Source organism: Podarcis cretensis, assembly GCF_951804945.1.
Source record: "Podarcis cretensis genome assembly, chromosome: 17".
In the NCBI taxonomy this organism is placed as follows: domain Eukaryota; kingdom Metazoa; phylum Chordata; class Lepidosauria; order Squamata; family Lacertidae; genus Podarcis; species Podarcis cretensis.
This window is the reverse complement of record NC_137187.1, coordinates 19,024,290-19,045,628: the sequence shown is the minus strand read 5'-3', so window position 1 is coordinate 19,045,628 and position 21,339 is coordinate 19,024,290. Positions and strand designations below refer to the sequence as shown.

Genomic DNA, 21,339 nt, shown 5'->3' with positions numbered 1-21,339 from the left:
CTCCCTGAAGCAAGCACTTCATCCCTATGTTTCACCCACATTAACTGCCATAAACGGTTGTGACTTAAACACAAAGTAAGAACGCTCTACCAGCCACAGGCTTGAAAACCTTGTATACAACCAAAGCTCACATAGTCAACTACGGACGAGGTACACAAATGATTCCCTTGTCGTTTCCCCACAGATCATTTCACAAGACTAAAACCATGGCATAATTCTGAGTTCAGAACTCCTGGGGTGGGGGAAAAAACAAATGTAGGACTATCCTCTATTCATCATTCAAATATAATAATTTGTGATCCACAAAAGCAAGAGTGGTTGGAATAGGACTACAAGTGATCGTTCCACTTTTATCCATCCATAGTTAATTTTAAAAGGATGCTGAACTAATTATGCTGCAAGACTCAGCTTGTAGACCACAGGTGCAACAATCAGATCTAAAAAAGAACTTTCATACAACACATTCCTCCTAAGATTACTCACAGATTTATTTGTTTGTGTGTGCACGCGCTACAGTACCTGGCTGGTTTGTGGACTGGACGGGTCATAAGAGTAATTCTTCAGAGTATCCTGAGGATTCAGGTGAGGAGGATACCGGATTGTTGGGTGAGAGAAGTAGCTAGATGGCGCAGGAGGAAGAATAGCTTGTGGTGGAAATGGCAATGGTGAAGGTGGAGGAGGAGTTCTAGTTGAGATGACTAGAAGAGATAAGAAAAACAGAATTTGTTAAGGACCTTTTGTTACGGTAAAACTTTGCACCCATGACATGGCAAGAGAAACCCATATCAGACAAATAATAATAATGATCCATTTTCTTGCCTTCTTCTCAGGTTTCATCTGCAACATCTTAAAATCACCATTACCACCACCACCACCACCATCATCATTCTTTATTAAATTTCTATACCAATTTTCATCTGAGGATCATGGTGTGGTTTACAATATAAAAACACAAAAATACATACCACATTAACTAACAACCACTCACACAGTTTAAAAGGCTGCAGATTGCTTAATTAACCAAAGGTCTGGGAGAAGAGGAATGTTTTTGGTGCCAAAGCTATGTAATGAAGGTGCCAAGCAATCCACAAATAGAAATTATTGCCCTACAGAAAACGTATTTTAGTTATCAAGTATGGCCCAAAATAATTTTCTGTGTGGGGGAAACAAAGAGTTGTAAGAGTTAGCAAATGATTCCACAATGCTTTGTGCTACGCCCCTGCTAATGTATCGTATTGACCCAAATATAAGCTGCGCCCTCAAAGTTCGGCGGCTTGGGGGAGGTTTGGGAGCATTGGACAGGACGGGCGCCGTTGCCCCTCGCTCCCAGGCTGCTTTCTGGGGGGGAGCCATGTTGCTTTGCCGGTGGTCTCGCCTCCCCTTCCCCCTTCTCTCATCTGATGTAGGGGAGGCTTTAAGCGGTGGGCGGCCTGCGCACTATTGCTCCACACTCCTGGGCTATTTCCGGGGGGGGGGGAGCCGTGCCATTTTGCCGGCGGCATAAAGTTACAAATATAAGCCACACTTTAACTTTTCACAATCAGAATTTGGGGAAAAATGTGTGGCTTATATTCAGGCCAATACAGTATGTTGGGGGTAGGGGAAGCATTACTAAACAATAACACTATGAATAATTAGCTGCCCATTGTGAAAATACTAATGAATATTCAACTTCGGGCTGAGGAAAATACCTTGCCCAATGGCAATAACTGTACTGAACAAAAATAGTATCATATATTAAAAAGGTAAAGGGACCCCTGACCATTAGGTCCAGTCATGGACGACTCTGGGGTTGTGGCGCTCATCTCAATTTATTGGCCAAGGGAGCCAGCGTACAGCTTCATGGTCATGTGGCCAGCATGACTAAGCCACTTCTGGCAAACCAGAGCAGCACACGGAAACACCGTTTACCTTCCCACCGGAGCAGTACCTATTTATCTACTTGCACTTTCGAAGTGCTTTCGAACTGCAAGGTGGGAAGGAGCAGGGACCAAGCAACGGGAGCTCACCCCGTCACGGGGATTCGAACCGCTGACCATCTGATGAGATATTATCTCACCAGATATTATGTATTACAGTGGTTTTAGACATTACATACACTCTTGAAAGAGAAATGTGAAGGGTGCAGGAGAATTCAAGAAAAAAATTACGTATAGTATCGTACATTACACATAATTTTTTCTTGAATTCTCTTGCACCCTACAAATTTCTTTATCAAGAGTGTATGTAATGTCTAAAACCACTGTAATACATAATATCTGGTTACTACAGAGTTCTTGCACCAGGCATGGAAATTATGTCATTACATGTACACAATAATCACATTCTATTTATATAAGGTGATAATGTGTGAAGGATAGCTCAGCTGGTCAAGCATGAGACTAAAAGATTCCTGCATTGCAAGGGGGTTGGACTAGACAACCCTTGTGGAATGATACACAAAAGGGAGAAAGTGGTCCATGGTATCTATAGATTTCCCAAGCGCATCACTGCATCAAAACTCCAGCAGCTAATGAGATATTAAGTGCTTTGCTTTAAAACTTTATGATGACGCACTCCTAAGTGCAACAATCCGTCTTCAGCATTTCAGCTAAAGACAAAGTTGATACTAATGCTGTGTACACATTACTGCTTACACTGGCTCCAGCACACCTCCCACCGCTGGTCTTTGAAGTCAAGTGCACATGCTGTTGGCCACAATGCAGATGTATTTCCTGGAAAATACTTCTGGTCAATGTTCTGTGCCTCAAATGAGCTTCCATCCGCTTGGAAAACAGAAGCTGCAGTTAGGCTGAGGTGTGTGCATTTCAGGAAGCTGCGGCACATGCGCTGATGACAACACATGTGAGTCAGCTTCAGTGTATTGCCACCCTGTTCCCTTTGTAGTGTGAACAGTAGCATAAATAAGAGGCTTTAAACATGGGTCAGTGGACGCAGGTGGCGCTGTGGGTTAAAGCCTCAGCGCCTAGGGCTTGCCGATCGAAAGGTCGGCGGTTCGAATCCCTGCGGCGGGGTGCGCTCCCGCTGCTCGGTCCCAGCGCCTGCCAACCTAGCAGTTCGAAAGCACCTCCGGGTGCAAGTAGATAAATAGGGACTGCTTACCAGCGGGAAGGTAAACGGCGTTTCCGTGTGCGGCTCTGGCTCGCCAGAGCAGCGATGTCACGCTGGCCACGTGACCCGGAAGTGTCTCCGGACAGCGCTGGCCCCTGGCCTCTTAAGTGAGATGGGCGCACAACCCCAGAGTCTGTCAAGACTGGCCCGTACGGGCAGGGGTACCTTTACCTTTACCTTTAAACATGGGTCAGAGGGGACACTTTGCTGTGTACATAGCCTAAGATCCTGTAAGTTATGTGGCAGAGTCAGTTTTAAAATACTTAAGATTTTTTAAACTATCAATTATGCTTCTTTCGTAGAACACAGGGAGAAAGCTTGGAAGCAATTTCAAGGAGATGCTTTCAAAAAATTTTTTTTAAAAAAACATACAAATGTGAAGTGCTGCAAGACATTCTGAAGGATCTTGTTTGGTGTTTCCTTCAGCAGTTTTGTTTCCTTGGCAGTTATTTTCTTCGATGGGTCATATGGCTGTTCCACAAATACACATTTCCTCTATAAGTGTCCTTTTCTCTCCTCTGCTTATGCTAATTTCCCCAACCTCTTTCCTCCAGATCCCATTCATTATTTTCTCAGTGCAGTTATTTGGGGTATTATGTGCCCAAAGGAGAAGATTCAGATGGTTGTTAGGTCCTTCTGGGATCTCTCTTAGTAAAGAAGGCGGCAGTTAAATATGCAGCACTAAGGGATAGTTGTTTAAGCAAAAAATAATAATAATCCCTTCATGTTTTGAGTTTAGATCAGTAGCAAGGAAACAGAGAGGAACTATTTTGCTATCAACTGAGGAAATCTGTGTTGGAGAGAAATCATTTTCCTATTTATAGTTCACCCTTTCAGAACACCCTTTTTTAAGCCTTTGAAATAAACCTGTTCAAATTGCATGCTACGTCTTTGGCTGCAATCCTACACACATTTACATGGGTGGGCAAAATGAGACTTATTTCCAAGAAAATATGCAAGAGATGTTATTAATTTAATATTGCACCTATGGAATGTATTCTACGGCTTACTAATGGAAAGACCCTTGGAAAAGGAAAGATTAAATTCAGGAAGTTATCAATACTATAAGCCTTTGTGATTCATAACCTAAGCATTCTCTTATTTTTATTCTGAACTGTGTGTCTTTTAGTCCTTAACTGTTTTAATAATCAGTTCTTATTCACCAATTATCTGTGTTTAATCTCGTACTCTATTCACGTTTTATCCTATGCTTGTTTCTTTGTTCTTATTTGCTTTAACAATTACCTGTTTAAATCCTAACTGCTATTTTACTCATATGTTTCTCTTATGCTGGTCTGTGACTGTAATAAAATTTGTTCATTCATTCATATTCTGAACTTATTTTCAAGGAAATAATTTTACTCAAGTTCTGCATGTAAATCTCTTTATCACTAGAATGTCATTATGATAATTAATTTCAACACGGGAGGAACAATATCTAACAGGTAACATAGAATTACAGATTCACATCCATTTTGAGATTATCTGTCATCTTAGGAAACTATATCATATAGCAGTGAATAAACTTCTGTGACATATAATATAGATATGTTGGGGTGGGGTGGGATTGTGAAAGTCCGTCCCCCACCCCCCACCCCTGGTTGCAAGAGATTTATTCTAGCTAAAGCACGCTGAACTTCTCAGGATCTCTTCCTTCATATAACTTTGTGCTGAACGTTAAATTGAGCATTAAGTCAATAAAAGGGGTGTTATTGTGGCTGGGGAAAGACTAGCTTGGGGTTCAGAGTTTTTCCATCCCTCTTGCATCCTCACCACTGTGTGTAACTCCCGGGATCCCTGGATGGTGATGCTGGAAAGTGGTCAGTCTTGGTGAAGAATCCTGGGGAGATGTAGTGCTAAACAAAGGCTTTTCGGGTTTCTTCATTGTAGGAGAAGACATATCTGCAGTGACGACACGACATAATAGATATGTTAGCCCAGAGATCACATAGCACCATTCTTATTTATCAGTCACCCACCACACGAAGGGATTCCGAGCAACGTTTAAAAATAAAATACAGCATCATATAAGCATCATATAATATGATACAGCATCATATAAGATAAAAAGAGAAGAACATCGCATTATATTAAAAGCCGTAGAGTGACCTAAATAAAACCCAATGAAACAGCAGTAAAAACTTCAGCAATGAAAATGTACCATTAGTGAGCAGAAAAATCATATTAATTCATCAAACGTCTGAGAAAAGTGTTAAGTTTTTGCCTGGAACAAATGCAGTGTTAATGATGGCACTGGGCAGACTTTACTGGGGTGAGGCTGCCACAAAAGCGGGGGTTATAAACCTCAAGTGGTTCTACTCCACTGACAAAGCCCATTTTGAGATGAGCCCAGACCCCCAGCAAATTTCAGTCTGGTTTGCAATAGGATGAATCCACTGACTGCCCCTTTCCTAAAATTAACCTTGTGGGTGTGGGTGTGTTGAGGGGGGACTTAAGCCATCCATTGCTGCTGTGGCCCTGAAAACCAAAATTTTCAGTTTATCCTTGTTCAGTACACCCAAACAGGAAGAATGGATAGCACCACTCCCAAGGTTCCTGGCAGTAACAGAAGTTTCTAAGTATGCTCAGAATCCTTCATTGTTGCTGGAAACACTTCAGTCTTAAAAAATGAGCCTGCAATCACTCGCCACCTCTGTAAACTGAGCAGATTGGGGGGGGGGAGAGAAGGCAGACTGATTATGGAGAACTTGGGGCTGGGGGGCTGGCAGAAACCTGCCGAAGACTCAAGCGTCTTTTCCAGTTCTCTGTAAGGGCGCTTCCAGAATGTTGAACTTTGGCGTGAATCTTTCACACAATTGGGTAGATGCCAACACATGCCATTTGCAGAATAAGAGTGCACCTTCATATCCCACAGCAAAGATAAGTGGTGTGTTCATTGAGATAAAGCAACTTCCAGCACAATCCAGACTTTTTGTGGTAAGAAAAGTAGAGCATAACAACCACTCAACAACAACAGCGTGTAACCTCCACAATTTTGCAAAAACGAATCCGAATGCCTGCTTAATATACGATTCATCTGGAAGTGACCTCAGAAAACTCTTGGAAAGACGCCAAGAATTTTCTGAGAAATCTTAGAAATGTGAAGCAAATGAACAGGAAGCAAGCTGGAGGAACCCTTCCCATGATTAGTTTTCAGAGACCGCCTACCCATCCGCTTGCTGGGAGTAGACAGAGAAGTAGACACACAAATGTTTTTGAGTGTAGTTTGAAGTGTGTCTCCAATATTATTCCAGAAAAAACACCTGCACGTATCAAAAGATATAGAGGAAAACCTCTATAAAAAGCCATATTACAAACTAAGTATTCATTTGCCTTGTGTAAATTTTAAGGAGTTGTGGATTAAGAGAACATGGGGCTCTTTTTCAGCCTAACTGACTTCTCCAAGCTGATGTGAGCATAATGGCCCTGAAATACTTGGAAGAGTGAGACAAAATGAATATTCATTGTAATATATAACTGAAATCAGTATCTAATAACATAAACTTGCATCTACAAGAGTTGTAAATAGCAGGACCCTTCTTCTTTGGTTAGCACCTTTTCGTTTTGCTAGACAACAACATCCTTTCTACTCAGCACAAAAGCCATTCACTTCATAAAATTAAATAAATATTTGCTTTTGGCAAGGTGACTTTTTCATACTTATATAATCTCAGCGCTAAGAAGACATTCTGTTAAAATGGTCTGCGATGGGGGTGATGCAAGCTCCACACCCAACTGCCACCTTGAGGGCAAAAAGCACTAAAATGGTAACCTCCCTAGATTACTGTAAATCTTGCTTTTTGCATGTACTCTACTTGGCGCTGCCCTCGCTGATGACTCAGAAGCTGTAGTTATGGCAAAATGCAGTGGCCAGGTTAGCGAGTTAGCCAGCTGGAATCATATTACTGCAATTCCATGGGATTTGCAATGGACTTCCAGGCCCAATTCAACACGCTGATGTTCTTCAGAACATAAGAAGAGCCTGCTGGTTTGGGTCAATGGCCCATCTGGTCCAACATCCTTTTCTCACAGTGGCCAACCAGATGTTGTTTATACTGTTGATGTACGAAGCTCTATGCAACCTGAGACCCAGATATCTGAAGGAAAACCTGCCTAGCTGTTAAGTTCTGAAGGATCCCCCAAATCCAAGTATAGACCATTAGGAGAACAGGTTTTCTTGGTGCCTCAAATGTGGAATGCCCTCCTCACTGAAGATTGAGGCATCTACAATTTTATTATTTCCATAGGCTCAAGACTTATTCTTTTCACCAAGTCTTTAAGTACTGAGATATTACACAACCAGCCGCAGCATTTGTTCAATTTACAATTTTTATTTCAGCACTGGTTTTATGAACTAATGTTCTGTAAATTACATTTCTTGCAGTATCTTTTCAATGCTCTGTTAAAATGTAACAATCCATTCTTCTACATCTTCGGTTTAATATATATATATATTGATAATACGGAGTAACTGAAAAAGAATATGCAACAGAACTTTGTCAAGGAGACTAGAGAATGGGAACCACATATATATCTCCTTCATTTTGGGTGGTGGAGAGATAAACAATTAATGCTTCTCTACAGGATTTTAGGGACGCGGGTGGCACTGTGGGTAAATCCTCAGTGCCTAGGGCTTGCCGATCACATGGTTGGCGGTTCGAATCCCCGCGGTGGGGTGAGCTCCCGTCTTTCGGTCCCAGCTCCTGCCCACCTAGCAGTTCGAAAGCACCCTTAAGTGCAAGTAGATAAATAGGTACCGCTTTCTAGCAGGAAGGTAAACGGCGTTTCCGTGTGCTGCACTGGTGCAGGCTCGCCAGAGCAGCTTCGTCATGCTGGCCACGTGACCCAGAAGTGTCTCCGGACAGCGCTGGCCCCCGGCCCCTTAAGTGAGATGGGTGCACAACCCTTGAGTTGGACACGACTGGCCCGTACGGGCAGGGGTACCTTTACCTTTACAGGGTTTTAAGTGCTGGCATCTCTAGCTGACACCAGTTAGAAATGAACATTATGCTAATACAACACAAGATCATAACATCCATAGATGTATCTGAATAAAACTGGTGTGAGTTGGTGGTGGAATTAAACGGAGGTATGGCTAGATTAAAAGCTTGGAAGTTACCGGTATTCTTGCATAATACTATAAAGGTAAAGAATATGCATGTCTGGACCACGTTATGTTATAAATTTAAAACACTAGCACATCAAAGAGATAAAGGCTTATGCAAATTGGGGGGGGGGGGGAGAACATTAGATCAACTCATCTCCCAACAAGGTAATTCCATCTACAAAGGAAGGCAAGAGAGAGAGAGTTGCTGTGAAGCATAATGTATGTAGCCAGCTCAACGGCAGCTTGCACAAATGGCGCTCCAGATGTATATCTGCTCAAGTCAGCCCAAGGCAACTATTTTGATCAATTCTAATGTGATAAAATGCTGCGGGGAAGGAGTGCAGAAATGTGTTTACGTCAGACTTTAATTAAACTGTTGTTTGCTTCCAAAGAACCTTAGGAAACACTAATGAGACATGAGTTTCAGCAATTTCCTCATCAAAAGCACAGACCCTCTGCCTCTGCACGGAACTGTCTGCCATCCCAGTAGCTCCCTCGATAAATGTCACATGGCGCCCCAATCAGTGAGCCACCTGTTAATGGAACATTCCTGGAGTCAACTTGTGAGAGAGGCAGAGTTCAAGGATCCACCTGCCTGCATTGGACACCTGCTCGGCTTTCACAGTCAGCAACACAACATGTTCACTTTCCCATGAATCTACAGGAGGAGAGCCACCAAGGAATAGGGGCACAGGCTCAGAATAAATAGTTTTGCATGTACTGCAGCCAGCCCAGTTTAATTCCCAAATCCACCTCCATTTAGTTGCAGCTTCAAGCTACTTAATTAAATGAAATCTTTCTCTGCGAGGAGCACTATATTGAAGCCAAAGAACAATAAGCAGAAGGACTATAGATAGGAGTTTTTCCACAAGCATTTGTGCAAGAGTTCAAAGTGCTGTAATAGGCACGCCCTATCACGGTTCTTCTGTTTCCTCTTGCATAAAAGGATGTGCATGGTCTTATGCAATCAGAACATCATCTATCGATTTATGTTCACTTTTTTGTGCAATTCTCAAGTAGTGCAAAAGTAATACTTAAAAAACAACAACACGTGTTACACCTTCTGCAAATGGACCCAACTATTTCAGGCAATGCCTGCCTAACTGAAATATTTATTCCTTTTCAGTCTTCCCTAATTTAAGCAGAAAGGGAGCATTCATTTTTACACCTAAGAAAACTCTTTAAAAGGGGGAAAAAGCAGATTAGTATCTGACTCTAAATACATAAAAAACAACCCCTCACTGACTTAAAACTCCAAGCACAGGTCATTACAAATTGGGTAGTATTTTAGCATTTTCAGGTGCTGGATAAAGCACTGGTGAGTTGCCAGCAGATTAATTTCCCTATGAACAGTAAAAGACGTCATCTTCATATATGTTTAGGAAAGAGATGGACTACCTTACTTTGATGTAAGTTTGTTAGTAGAGAGTACAGAGCTTATACATGGGCAGGAAAGTTACTTTGCCCAAACTGGGAGACAGGTTTGGATTCAAAATTGTCCCTTAATTCCCTCCTCACTCCCCGCATATAAGCTGCACTTGGAGAAACAATCATGATGCAGGCAAAGCTGACCTCAATAACCATCCACTAAAAAGGAGCATTATGATCCATTACCAAAGTATGGTAAAAGGTAAAGGACCCCTGGACGGTTAAGTCCAGTTAAAGGCTACTGCAGGGTTGTGGCGCTCATCTTGCTTTCAGGCCGAGGGAGCTGGCGTTTGTCCACAGACAGCTTTCCAGGTCATGTGGCCAGCATGACTAAACTGCTTCTGGTGCAACAGAACACTGTGATGGAAGCCAGAGTGCATGGAAGCACCGTTTACCTTCCCCCCACAGTGGTACCTATTTATCTACTTGCACTGGTGTGCTTTCAAACTGCTAGGTTGGCAGGAACTGGGACAGAGCAACGGGAGCTCACCACGTCATGGGGATTCGAACTGCCGACCTTCCAATGAGCAAGCCCAAGAGGCTCAGTGGTTTAGACCACAGCACCACACAGAGCACACAGGTGTAATACAGTTCCAAGAGATCTTTGCATTACACAGGCCTTCACTTGGGCAGCCTCCTCATCCTGTCTGTCATGACAATGAGCTCTTTCTTAATATTCTCCAAAAATTGGAAGGATCAATATGCTGGAGAATATACGTATAATACAACTGCACTAGCAAGATCACTCTGCAATGTTAAGAACACCCAATTACAAAATCCTACCTAAAACTAACAACAGGCTATTAGATTTATACACTACAGAAAAATGTTGTGGATTACATCATCTAGGTCATTTCTTCAGATAATTTCATAACCGACAGAGACAGAACTTTAAAAGCAAAAAGCAAAGCCTTGGTGGCTGTGAGGAAATTTAATTGTAAAAGCCAACATATTGCACTTGATACTGGCTAATATGTTGTTTGTCCATTAAGAACTGGTGTATCACTGAGGTTCATAATGCCTCTAGGGTAAAAAAAAAACTAAACAAAAAAGCTACTGAGTGCAGTGTATTAGTATTAAGAATCTAAGAAATATTGGTTTACTGCACAAATCAATCAAGTAAGATCAGTATTTTTTAGTTCTGGTGTTAGCCAGTTTGAAAAACTACTAACAGCAGAATACAGCCCTATGGAGTTATACAGAACTTACTCCCAAGTAAGTGTGTATTGGATTGCTGTTGAATTTTCCATTTTAGGAGATCCCTTTGAAGAACTGAAATGAATTTTAAAGCAGCACATTTAGACCCAGCTTGAAATCCAATACGTACAATTAAGGACATTTAAGGCTACTAAAAACTATGGGCTCGTATGTAGATTGGGGCCACAATGTTCTGTTAGCATTAAAAAAAAAATTATATTCATAGGGTTTTTTTTAAAAAAAAAACAATCTGGGTCAACATGTTTGAATTGTCGGAAACTGTAGCAGTTGTCGGAAACTGTGGATGATTACAGCGACAGACATAAAACAGGAGAGAGAGAAAAGGAGAAAAGACCAGATTTAAACTTAAGCATGCCTATATTATTGCAATCAATTTTAATTTCATACATCAAGATAACATTTCCTTTGGCTAAATCAGATTATAGATATTCCTTCCAAATCCCAAACTGCTTCCCCCTTGGGAATAAACATATGACTGCCATGGCTCAATACCGTCTTCAGTGTCTGCGAATTGCCGTATTTACTCGAATGTAATGCACCACCAAATCTAACACGCACCCTAATTTTTGCGACATTAATTAGGCCCACAAAGATGTGCATTACATTTGAGTAAATACGGTAGTAAATATTACAGTATCAATATATAAATTTATGTTCAGAAACTGAGTGACAAATGTAGGGCGATTTTTTAATTATTATTTTTTGCAGCAATTTCTTTACTTGCCTACAAATTAGCATCCCCCTATGGCTGCTTTCAAGTGATGCTGAGGGAGGGATATTTATTGCTTTCCTCCCATGCTGCTTCCTAATCTAAGTCTATGACAGGAAATATGCAGTTGCCCCTAGCTTAAAAATCCCTAAAAATCCCAGGATATTCTGATAACAGATTTCCCATGTCATATCTAATTTGGTCCTCAGGTGACATAACGGACAAAGACCTCTGGCTGAGACCCTAGAAAGCCATTGTTGAACTGAGTATTAGGCTATTATCAGTGCTGTTTTTCTAGAAAAAGATGTGCCGGAACTCTCCACGAACCCTTCCTTTATTCTTTTATAATGGCAATGGCGCCCACCTGAGAGGGACCGGAACTGAGTTCCAGTGAGATCCGGCTGAAAAAAAAGTCCTGGCTATTATTATAATTATTGCTGCTGCTGTTGTTAGTTAAATTTATATACTGCCCTTCATCAGAAGATCAGAGGGCGGTTGATTGTAGGTTTGACTTTAAAGCAGCAGCTTTTGCGATCAGATAATTTGAGATATTGTATTTTGAGGAGGGGACACGGGTGGCGCTGTGGGTTAAACCACAGAGCCTAGGATTTGCTGATCAGAAGGTCGGTGGCTCAAAGCCCCGCGACGGGGTGAGCTCCCATTGCTCGGTCCCTGCTCCTGCCCACCTAGCAGTTCGAAAGCATGTCAAAGTGCAAGTAGAGAAATAGGTACCACTCCGGCAGGAAGGTAAACAGTGTTTCTGTGCACTTCTCTTGTTTGCCAGAAGCAGCTTAGTCATGCTGGCCACATGACCCGGACGCAGTACGCCAGCTCCCTCAGCCATTAAAGCGAGATGAGCGCTGCAACCCCAGAGCAAAGGAGAGACGGGGAAAGTATTTACAGTGCTTTGCTTCTGAATCCAATGAACTGAGAGGAGGAAAATTGCATTCCCAAAGCTCTCCAGGGGCAACAGACATTGCTGAGGATGATCAGAAGTGACCATTGCCTTAAATTCAAAGCAGCAGGAAAACAGTTAATGCCTGCCTGTGCCTTTTTCCGTTTTTTTTCTTCCTCCAACTGAGGTTTCTATCTGGATAACTAGCTACTGACCTGGTTATCTGATATGAACATATTTTTGAACTATATTCCAGCAACATGGAACCTCTTACACGGGTTTGTTGAAAGGATTTTACCCTTTTCTTTAGTTGGGGGGATGAGGGGGAAGGCTCCCGCAACGGCTTACAAATATCCATAATAAGACAATTCCAGCACTCAGGCTTACCATTTAAAAAGACGCAACACAAAAGGAAAAGGGATTGGGATGGAAAGGTAACTCAGGCACCGGTTCTTACATACAGAGCTCTTGTAACAACTAGTCTCCTAGTATTGGGCGAACTGACCTTCCAAGAAAATCAACAGCCAGAATATCTTACGGCCCTACCTGGTTGGTTGGTTTTTTTAGCATGAGGTATACGGAAGGCATCCACCTGTCAGGTCATGATTACAAAGACTCTCATGTGCAAACTCAGCAATGGACAAATGATTTAGAATGCTTTGTATACAGTACTTATTATGGATCTCTTCCCTCTCTATCCCTTCTGTTATCCCCTGCTCTGTTTTGTTTTATGTTGTAAACAAAATAGAAAAAAACGCACAATCAAGTTACGGGAAGATTTTTCTTAAAAAATAGACAACAACGCTACTTCCAGCCCTCCCAGCATATACCTGCTCCTTTGCAGGGATTCGTCTTAGGAAAGCAAGAACTGATAGTAAGAACTTGAAATAAAAACACAATAAAGGCTGGTGTATAATGCATGTATACATTTATTAGGATATATTGTAAGATGTTAAATATTTACAACAGTACAACAAAATGCTACTGGAATATAGATATATAACTCTCTTAAAAGAAGCTTTTGGTCATGCTTTCGTTAGGACAGAATACACAGTTAACACAATCAAATGGGCATCCTGTAAAGAACCCTTACTGAATAAATGCATTTTCCAGGTAAAGAATGTTTCTCCAGGGGATAAAAAACAGGGCCTAACCTTCAGTGTGTGCCTTAGGAGTTGCATTTTTCTTTCCTGTGTAGGTGAGCAGCTGGCCTAGCTGTCCAGTTATGGTTTTCAGCTCCTGAACAGCGCTGTGTACCTCCCCTTTTAATTCTCTAAGTTCTGAAATTAAGATTTCCATTTTAGAAAAACCAGGAGATGGGGGTCTAATAAGGAAAGGCCCATCAGGAGATGGCCCCATATTTAAAGGAATTCCAGGGAAAGCAAGTCCAGAAGATGGGGAGATAGCAAAAGATGGCAGAGGTCCAGGAGGAGGATATTCTGCAGAAGATACTTGTTCCTCGTCACAAGGAAGTCCGGCAGGGGGAAGGTGAAGAACAGGCGAAGGGGATCCAAGCGCTTCTGTTTTAATGGAAAGCTGGGGTTGTACTAGTTTGCTGTTGCTGAACGCAGGAGAACCATAGGAAAGTGAGCATGATGAAGAAACTGTAAAATTAAAATGTATTTAATTGTACACCCTAATGTACAATTTCAAATAAATCTTTATATCTGTATTCAGTGCTCTAGGAACACACCATAACATCCTATTACTTTCCACGCCTGAGTAAATATGTTGTCTTAGTCTAATGTTAAGAATGAGTTTAACTGCTGTTGAGCCGTGCAAGAGAAACTGCTGCTGTTTTCCCAGGGACAAATTTTATTATTATATATATATATATATAGGGTATGGGGGCTTCTTCTTAACCCATGCCAGTTATTTTCATAGAGTCCTTTCATGGCAAATGTTCTTGCATCCTGTTGCATTTTAAATTATCCCCCTTTCTAAGCAAGATCCTCTTCCCATCAAAGGAATTAAAAAAAAAAAATAGAAAGAGAGAGGGGAATTCCTTCATTTCCCACGGTAAGCAATATCAACTATCATTTCATTACTTCATAAAACTGGATAAGGATGGAAAGGAAATGCCGTATTGCATACCAATTGCAACCATGGCATGACTATTCATTTTCATATCGCCTCCTAGCTTTGAATAGTGCTTTCAAGAAATGCCATTTTGTGTGTGAACAGACAGGGATTTGCCTTTCCATTCTCTGTCTGCAACTCCCTGCACTATATCAGTGTCCAACCCAAAAGGTGTCTTTTGGTTTCGGAATGCCTTGGCAGTTCGTTGCAATTGGAAATCAGGGTTTTCTGTCTAGGACCAAGCCCACCATCCCTGAGCAAACATGGTATAGATTTGTCACTCATGGGACAAATTACTTAGCAAAGGCAGGCAGACCCCAGGGGGTTTATAGAACAACTTGTGTCACTTGACAAGAGTTAGGTTAGAAGTTGCAGAATTAGCAAATAGCCAGTTGCATTGGTGGCGCCTGAGAAGAGGAGAGAACATCTCCCTCTTTTCTGGCAAACCATTATGGTGATTCGGGAGTGATGTGCTTGGTTCTGGTTGCCAGGATTTCTAATCTGAAATTCCAGGCACCTTCAGGTACCCCACTACTCCCCAAGCAGCTTCTGGGATCCTGGCCAAAATGTGTGTCATGCTTTGACAGATTGCTTTAAGTGCCCTTTCATCTCCAAGAGATTCAGCTTGGCTCAAGCCAGGCAAGGCACCTCACGGGCAGAAACAGCACTGGATCAGAGTCTATTACTGTGAAATTATTGTGCTTTTGAACTTTTATTTTGTGTCAGTGCTTTGCACATTCCCTTCTAATTAAACGAACTGCAAAGTCCCCGTGCTACTTTTTGAGCACTTCGTGAAGAATGCACGCGCACTGAGCTCTTGCGCTCCTGACATGTACTTACATTTACTATTTCAAATTAATCTGCAAAGTAGTTACTGGTAAATGAATAAATAGGGGGGGTTATGTTAAAGTAATTAACATATCAGAAGCCATCTTTATATATGTGTGAGAGAATGTGTAAAAAAGTAGTGTGGCTCAAGAGATAAAATAACATATTAACCACTGACTTTAACTTAATAATCTTTAATAAACGGTGAAACATATATATATATATATATATATATATATATATATATATATATATATATATTTAACCCAAAAAATTCTCTTTTCTCACACTGTGATAAAATTGTCATCATTTTTTATTTTTTTGAAAAGAAGAATTACTTACCAGTAACTGTGGTTCTGCATATTCATACTTGTGAAACAAAGATCTCAGGTGCTGCTGAGCTTCAGGAACCTTCTAGAAAAGCTGTGCCTGCCATTAGTGCATGACCGTACTCTTATGGCAACTGGATGTTGGGAACTGAGGTTACAAATAATCTCATCTTCTGCCACTAGCCTCAGAATCTTATGAAAGCAGCAATTTGGCCAATAGTGTTTCTTCTTTTTTCCTTTGTGACGTTACCCGAGTCCTCTCGTATGGAGACCCTGGGGATGAACTGTACCAGCTCCCTTGGTACTTACCAACTCTGAACACCAAAACCATAGTTCTCGGTGCTGAAATTGCCACAAAACCAGACCTCAAATGTGCCAATTCATGGTAAGAAATACATCTGCCCCCTGAATTTCAGGAGACTGGAAAAGTATTTTCTGATAACGCAACGTAACAATGTATTGGGTGAAGAATGATGGACAACAGGTGAGTGCGATGGAATTCTGAGTGAAGCGAGCCCCAGATATAGAACATCAGAGTTGACTTTAACAGATAAAAGGGATGTAAAAAAGAGTGGAGCTGAGCAGGGAGTGAAGGGGGTGCAATGAGGGAGAAAATGAGTGTTTTGTGTTCTGGTAGGATTCTCAAACCACATGTCTTGTGTGAATGTATACAATAAAGAATCCTACTGCTCTGTAGAATTGAGTAGGTGATGACAGGTATTTTGACGACCACTACTGGAAGTCTGGGCTTAGTGGATTGAGTGAACTAGTTAACTCCAAGGACCAGGGCCTCGGAGAGGAACCTAGAATGTGTCAAAGGTTTCCTCTGAAAGATTGATCATGCTGCCTATCCCAAACCAACCTTATTCTAAGTTGGAAACACATTTGTGTTTGCACATTCAGGATATGCGAAGCCTGGCAGTTTAGTTTACAATGGAAGGCTGTGCTTATCACTGAAGCACATCAACGGAAGTTGTAAGTATTTAAGTGTTTGAGAGACAAAGTACCATGACAAACATCTCTTAAATCTAAAGAAGACAGGACAGGAATCAATTCAGCAACCATTTAGAATGCATAACAAGGAATCAGCTAATAACACTCCAAACACATCCATGCAGTACTATAATTACTATAAACTAATATGAATTATCAGTCAAAGGTTAGACTGCAAAAAAGTAAAACAGTCCAGTCCCTATAATAAATCTGCATGGGAAAAGTATTCCTGATACACCATAGTTCATGATAAAGGAGCTGCAAGAGGGTGGACAATGACCATTTTTGAAAATTGCCTCTGCAGATATATGCACATGATGTTTCCCCATTTTCTTTCCCATTTTAGCCTATGTATTTTGTGTAATTCATGTGGCAATAGCCACCAGCAATGTCTTTCCTATCAACATCTATTACAGGAGCAGGACTAAAGCAATGGAACTAAGATCCTAAACAAATAACATAGGTTGCTTTTTTCAATGCCTCGAGTACCACTAGAAAGGGGGGGGGGAGAGAGATTTATCGCCCAGATATGTTTTCCTACACCTCAGTTAAAATTGTTGACTATACTTAAAATTGCCAAATAAAGAAGGGGGGGGGGAGACACAGGAACTTATGCCACTCCATAACCCTGGCCCTTAAATGACCGGTTTTTACCATGAATCCGTTTAGACACAATTTCCCCCCCCTCTTAACTGCAGGTCACCAAAGCTTAAGCACCACAGAACTCTGCACTCCACAACTAGAATTATGCAGAGACCACCATGCAAAGGAACTTAAAAGATTATCCTTCTTGATACAAGCATTCAAGTTTTAAGAATTGGGGACTTTTCATGAAATCAGTACCAAAAATCAACGACAACAAAACAGAGCATCTGTTCAGATGGTGCTCCCATCACTCATTGCATTTCCCCTTCCTGTTCCCCTCATGGTGTACAGAAGTGATCACACAAATGGGAGCATGGGATTGCATCTTATTCTGGGTATGGAAATCACTCTAAATATCAATAACTAAGGTAAACAAGAATCCTCCTTAAATAGTTGTGAAGGTTCCTAGTACAGATAACCACTTCTGCATGTGGTGAGGGTAACTGAGGAGAATTAAAAATAAATAATTGAGGATCAGTATTGATGTCACTCTTTGGGAGATGAATAAAGAGCAATGTCTGAGCAGCCCAATTAATGTTGATTGCATCTTATTCTGGGTATGGAAATCACTCTAAATATCAATAACTAAGGTAAACAAGAATCCTCCTTAAATAGTTGTGAAGGTTCCTAGTACAGATAACCACTTCTGCATGTGGTGAGGGTAACTGAGGAGAATTAAAAATAAATAATTGAGGATCAGTATTGATGTCACTCTTTGGGAGATGAATAAAGAGCAATGTCTGAGCAGCCCAATTAATGTTGATAATAATAATAATAATAATAATAATAATAATAATAATAATACCACCAACCAATAGGCAAGTCTTTTTCATTTTAAGCCCAATCCTATATCCCCATGTTTGCAAATATATGTACAAAAAGATACAAATAAAACTTGCATTATTTATAGAAAGTTTTCTTTGGGGGGAGTACATTCCAAATTGATATTTTGCGGTAAGTGGGACCCAAATAAAATATTGTTTAAACATGCTGTAAAAAGATCATTTGGGGGAATGGGGGATACTGCCTGAGGTGCAAAGGAGCTGAGAGACATAAATATTTGGGGATTACTAAAATGGAACTTTTATGATTGGTACCACAACTGCTCCAAAGAGTATAACATTCCCTTTAAGTAAAAACCCTGCACAAAAACCATCTTCTTAATGCTATGTTAAAAAGAAACGAGGCAAAAAACCCATGATCAATATAAATCTGAAACAAAGACTATTGCATACCGTGTACAATATGTAATTTATTTTTATGTGTAAGCTATAAATAGTTATTAATTGCAACTGGGAAACTGGATAACATCATGAGGTTATGAGATGAAAGATAAGGATCTTCTGAGAATGGGTAGCTTTCACTGGCTCAGGAGAAGTTATATCCTTTTACCACAAAATACCTAATTCTAGTATCCTGTGCATTTTCTGTATAATATTGCAGGTCTTTCAAATAGCAAACAAGGGCAATAAATCCTGGCAGAGACAATTGGCCAGAACTAAGGAAGTTTGATTTTTACTGATGGGATATGCTTCGCTTGCCTCCGTTATGTGCTAGGCGAGTTTCAGCTCCTCAACCCCACTTCCATGCACTGATGTCAGAGGACATCAGTGATGATGTCAGAGGACATCAGTGAAAGACTTGCCACCAACATAGGCAACGGCTCTCGCTGATGTCGTCTAAGACAAGGCATTGGTGCTCAGCAGTTTGATCTCGCTCAGCCCATGGTGCAGGAAAGCCCTCCTTTGCTGGCAGTTGCAAGAAACAGCTGCCACTGATGTCCTCTAAGGCAAGACAGCGGGGCTGAGGACGTAGAACTCAATCAGGCCTTATTACTATTGCCACTTAAGCTAGGAATATGGCGTATCACTTGTATCAACAGAAAGGCAAATGTAAAGAACTGTTTTATTCAAGTACCCCATTTATATTTCAGATACTTCTTACATAAGGGAAGGTGGGAAAGGAACTGCTTGATAGAACCAATTAAAAATGTTCCTTTATAACAGGGGTGGCTAAGCCTCTGCCTGGATCTGTGCCGCTAAACCAGGCATGTCTAAAGTCTGTTTCAGGGACCTAATCTGGCTCAACAACTTTGGTCGGCGCTCACGCATGTTCACTTCATCAAATCTGGCCCTATTTGAAAAAGAAGCTTGGTTACCCCTGTAAAGAATGCCACGAAGACTTCCCAATCTGTCTGCTCTTAAAAGATACTCTAAATGACTGGCCATGCCAGGGCTGGCTGACTACCCAGGCGGTAAGTTATTCCTCCTTACAACTGAACTATTAGAAGCCATTTATTTAGCATTGTGGAACTTCCTCCCAACTCAGATTCGACAGGATTCGAAATCTGCGGGACCAGAGATTCTTAGAAGACTGGAGTAAATATTTGAATTATTTAAAAAGCAATTGTAATAAACAGATTACGCTAGTAGGACTGCAAGAAGTTCTGTAAGGAGGATTATGTGAAATACTGCAAGGAAGACTATGAAAAGAACTACTAGTTAATGATAAAAGTAAAAGAGAAATTAGGAAGTATTCAAGTTTCTATTTGGTTTTAAGGTGAATTTTATTTGCTGCCTGGTTTAATTTTATGCACGCTTTATATGAATGCCTTAAAGAAATAAAAATAATAAATGATAAACGGAAGATGCACTTTGTTATGTTTGTTACGTGCAAGGACAGTGAGCAGCATGATTGCTGGCTAAATGCCTACAACTTTCAGGGTAGAAGTTACTGGGCAGTTGAGGGTAAACTATTGGCTTATATGTAAAGATAAACAGAAATAATTTCAGAACAAAGCAAAATGAAAATTTCAAGACATTAGGGAGCATACAATAGGAAGGCAAATCACCATGGTTAAGGCTATTACATCTTTTCTGGACCTGCTTCCGAATCTCTATTAGCAAACCAACATGGGAAATAAAACAAGTGAAGCCATTTCTTTTTCCTCATACCACAGGCAGCTTTACTTTCTTAATGCTTTCACATCAACTTGCTATTAAAGGCACAGGAACAAGGCCAGAAAAAAGGCAGAATGTTTATTCATTTTCTTATAAAATATACGGTGAAAGCTTAATAATTTATTCAATTATTTACCGACGTGGCTAGATTCCGCTAGCCAGAGAGTCAGATGAATAAATTAATATCTATCCCGACCCTCTAATTTGACAGGTTTAGCTTCCAGTGAAAACTGTTGTTTTAGTAAAAGGATTGGTATGCATATTCACAATATCTGGGTGTAAAATTTAAAAAGGGTGATGGTAAGGTTAATGATGACTAATGACTACTTTGTACGTTTGAAAAGTCTAGGAACATACTTCAGCCTAGCAGTAGATTTAGATTTGAATCTCCATTTCAAACTGCAAAGCATGAATGTATTTATGAGGTAAAACAAAATTCCATAAATGATAATGTGTCTGAAGCACTATAAAAATATGGATTTACTCACCTTGATCTCTTTCATGCCATGTCCTGCTCCCAGCAGCTGGTGAATTGGGGGAAGGATAAAAGTCCCCTGTTGGGCTTGGTTCCATATTCTCATCTATGGATATAGTTTTGGGTCTCTTACTGTGAATATATAAGAAGGAGCATGAATTTAACTGCCTTTATGTGTATTAAAAGTAACAACAGACAGCTCTTTTGATCCAGATGGCATGTGTCAAGCCGAAAACTATTCCTGGGTTAAACCAAACTCTGATCTCATGTTTCCAGATCCAAAAACCTATTGCTCCACCTCCATTGTTCAGCCTGGATACTGAGGTCCAACTCCAAGGGCCTTCTGGCAGTTCACTCACTGTGAAAGGTGAGGTTACAGGGAACCAGGAAGAGGGCCTTTTCGGTGGTGGTGCCTGCCCTGTGGAACGCATTCCCATCAGATGTCAAAGAAATAAACAACTATCTGATTTTAAATGACATCTGAAGGCAGCCCTGTATAGGGAAGTTTTTAATGACTGATGTTTTATCGTGCTTTTATTCTGTTAGGAGCTGCCCAGAGTGG

General features: G+C 40.9%; 1 protein-coding gene across 19 annotated transcripts in view; it reads right to left on the bottom strand.

Moving 5' to 3' along the window:
• Positions 1 to 21,339, bottom strand: part of NFIB (nuclear factor I B) — a 302,316-nt gene that overhangs the window by 51,232 nt on the left and 229,745 nt on the right. For 18 of the 19 annotated variants that reach the window (XR_013834313.1, XM_079959475.1, XM_079959476.1 and 15 more), the window contains exons 6-8: positions 20,791 to 20,909; positions 4,885 to 5,013; positions 520 to 698 (exon numbers count right to left, since the gene is read on the bottom strand). Coding sequence is in view for 18 of the 19 variants with exons in the window: in XM_079959475.1 (XP_079815601.1) it covers positions 520 to 698; positions 4,885 to 5,013; positions 20,791 to 20,909 (427 nt within the window). In the remaining variant the exon portion in view is untranslated. Of the gene's footprint in view, positions 1 to 519; positions 699 to 4,884; positions 5,014 to 13,418; positions 14,073 to 20,790; positions 20,910 to 21,339 lie in introns of those variants that run through there. The other variant, XM_079959470.1, reaches the window with a different exon arrangement.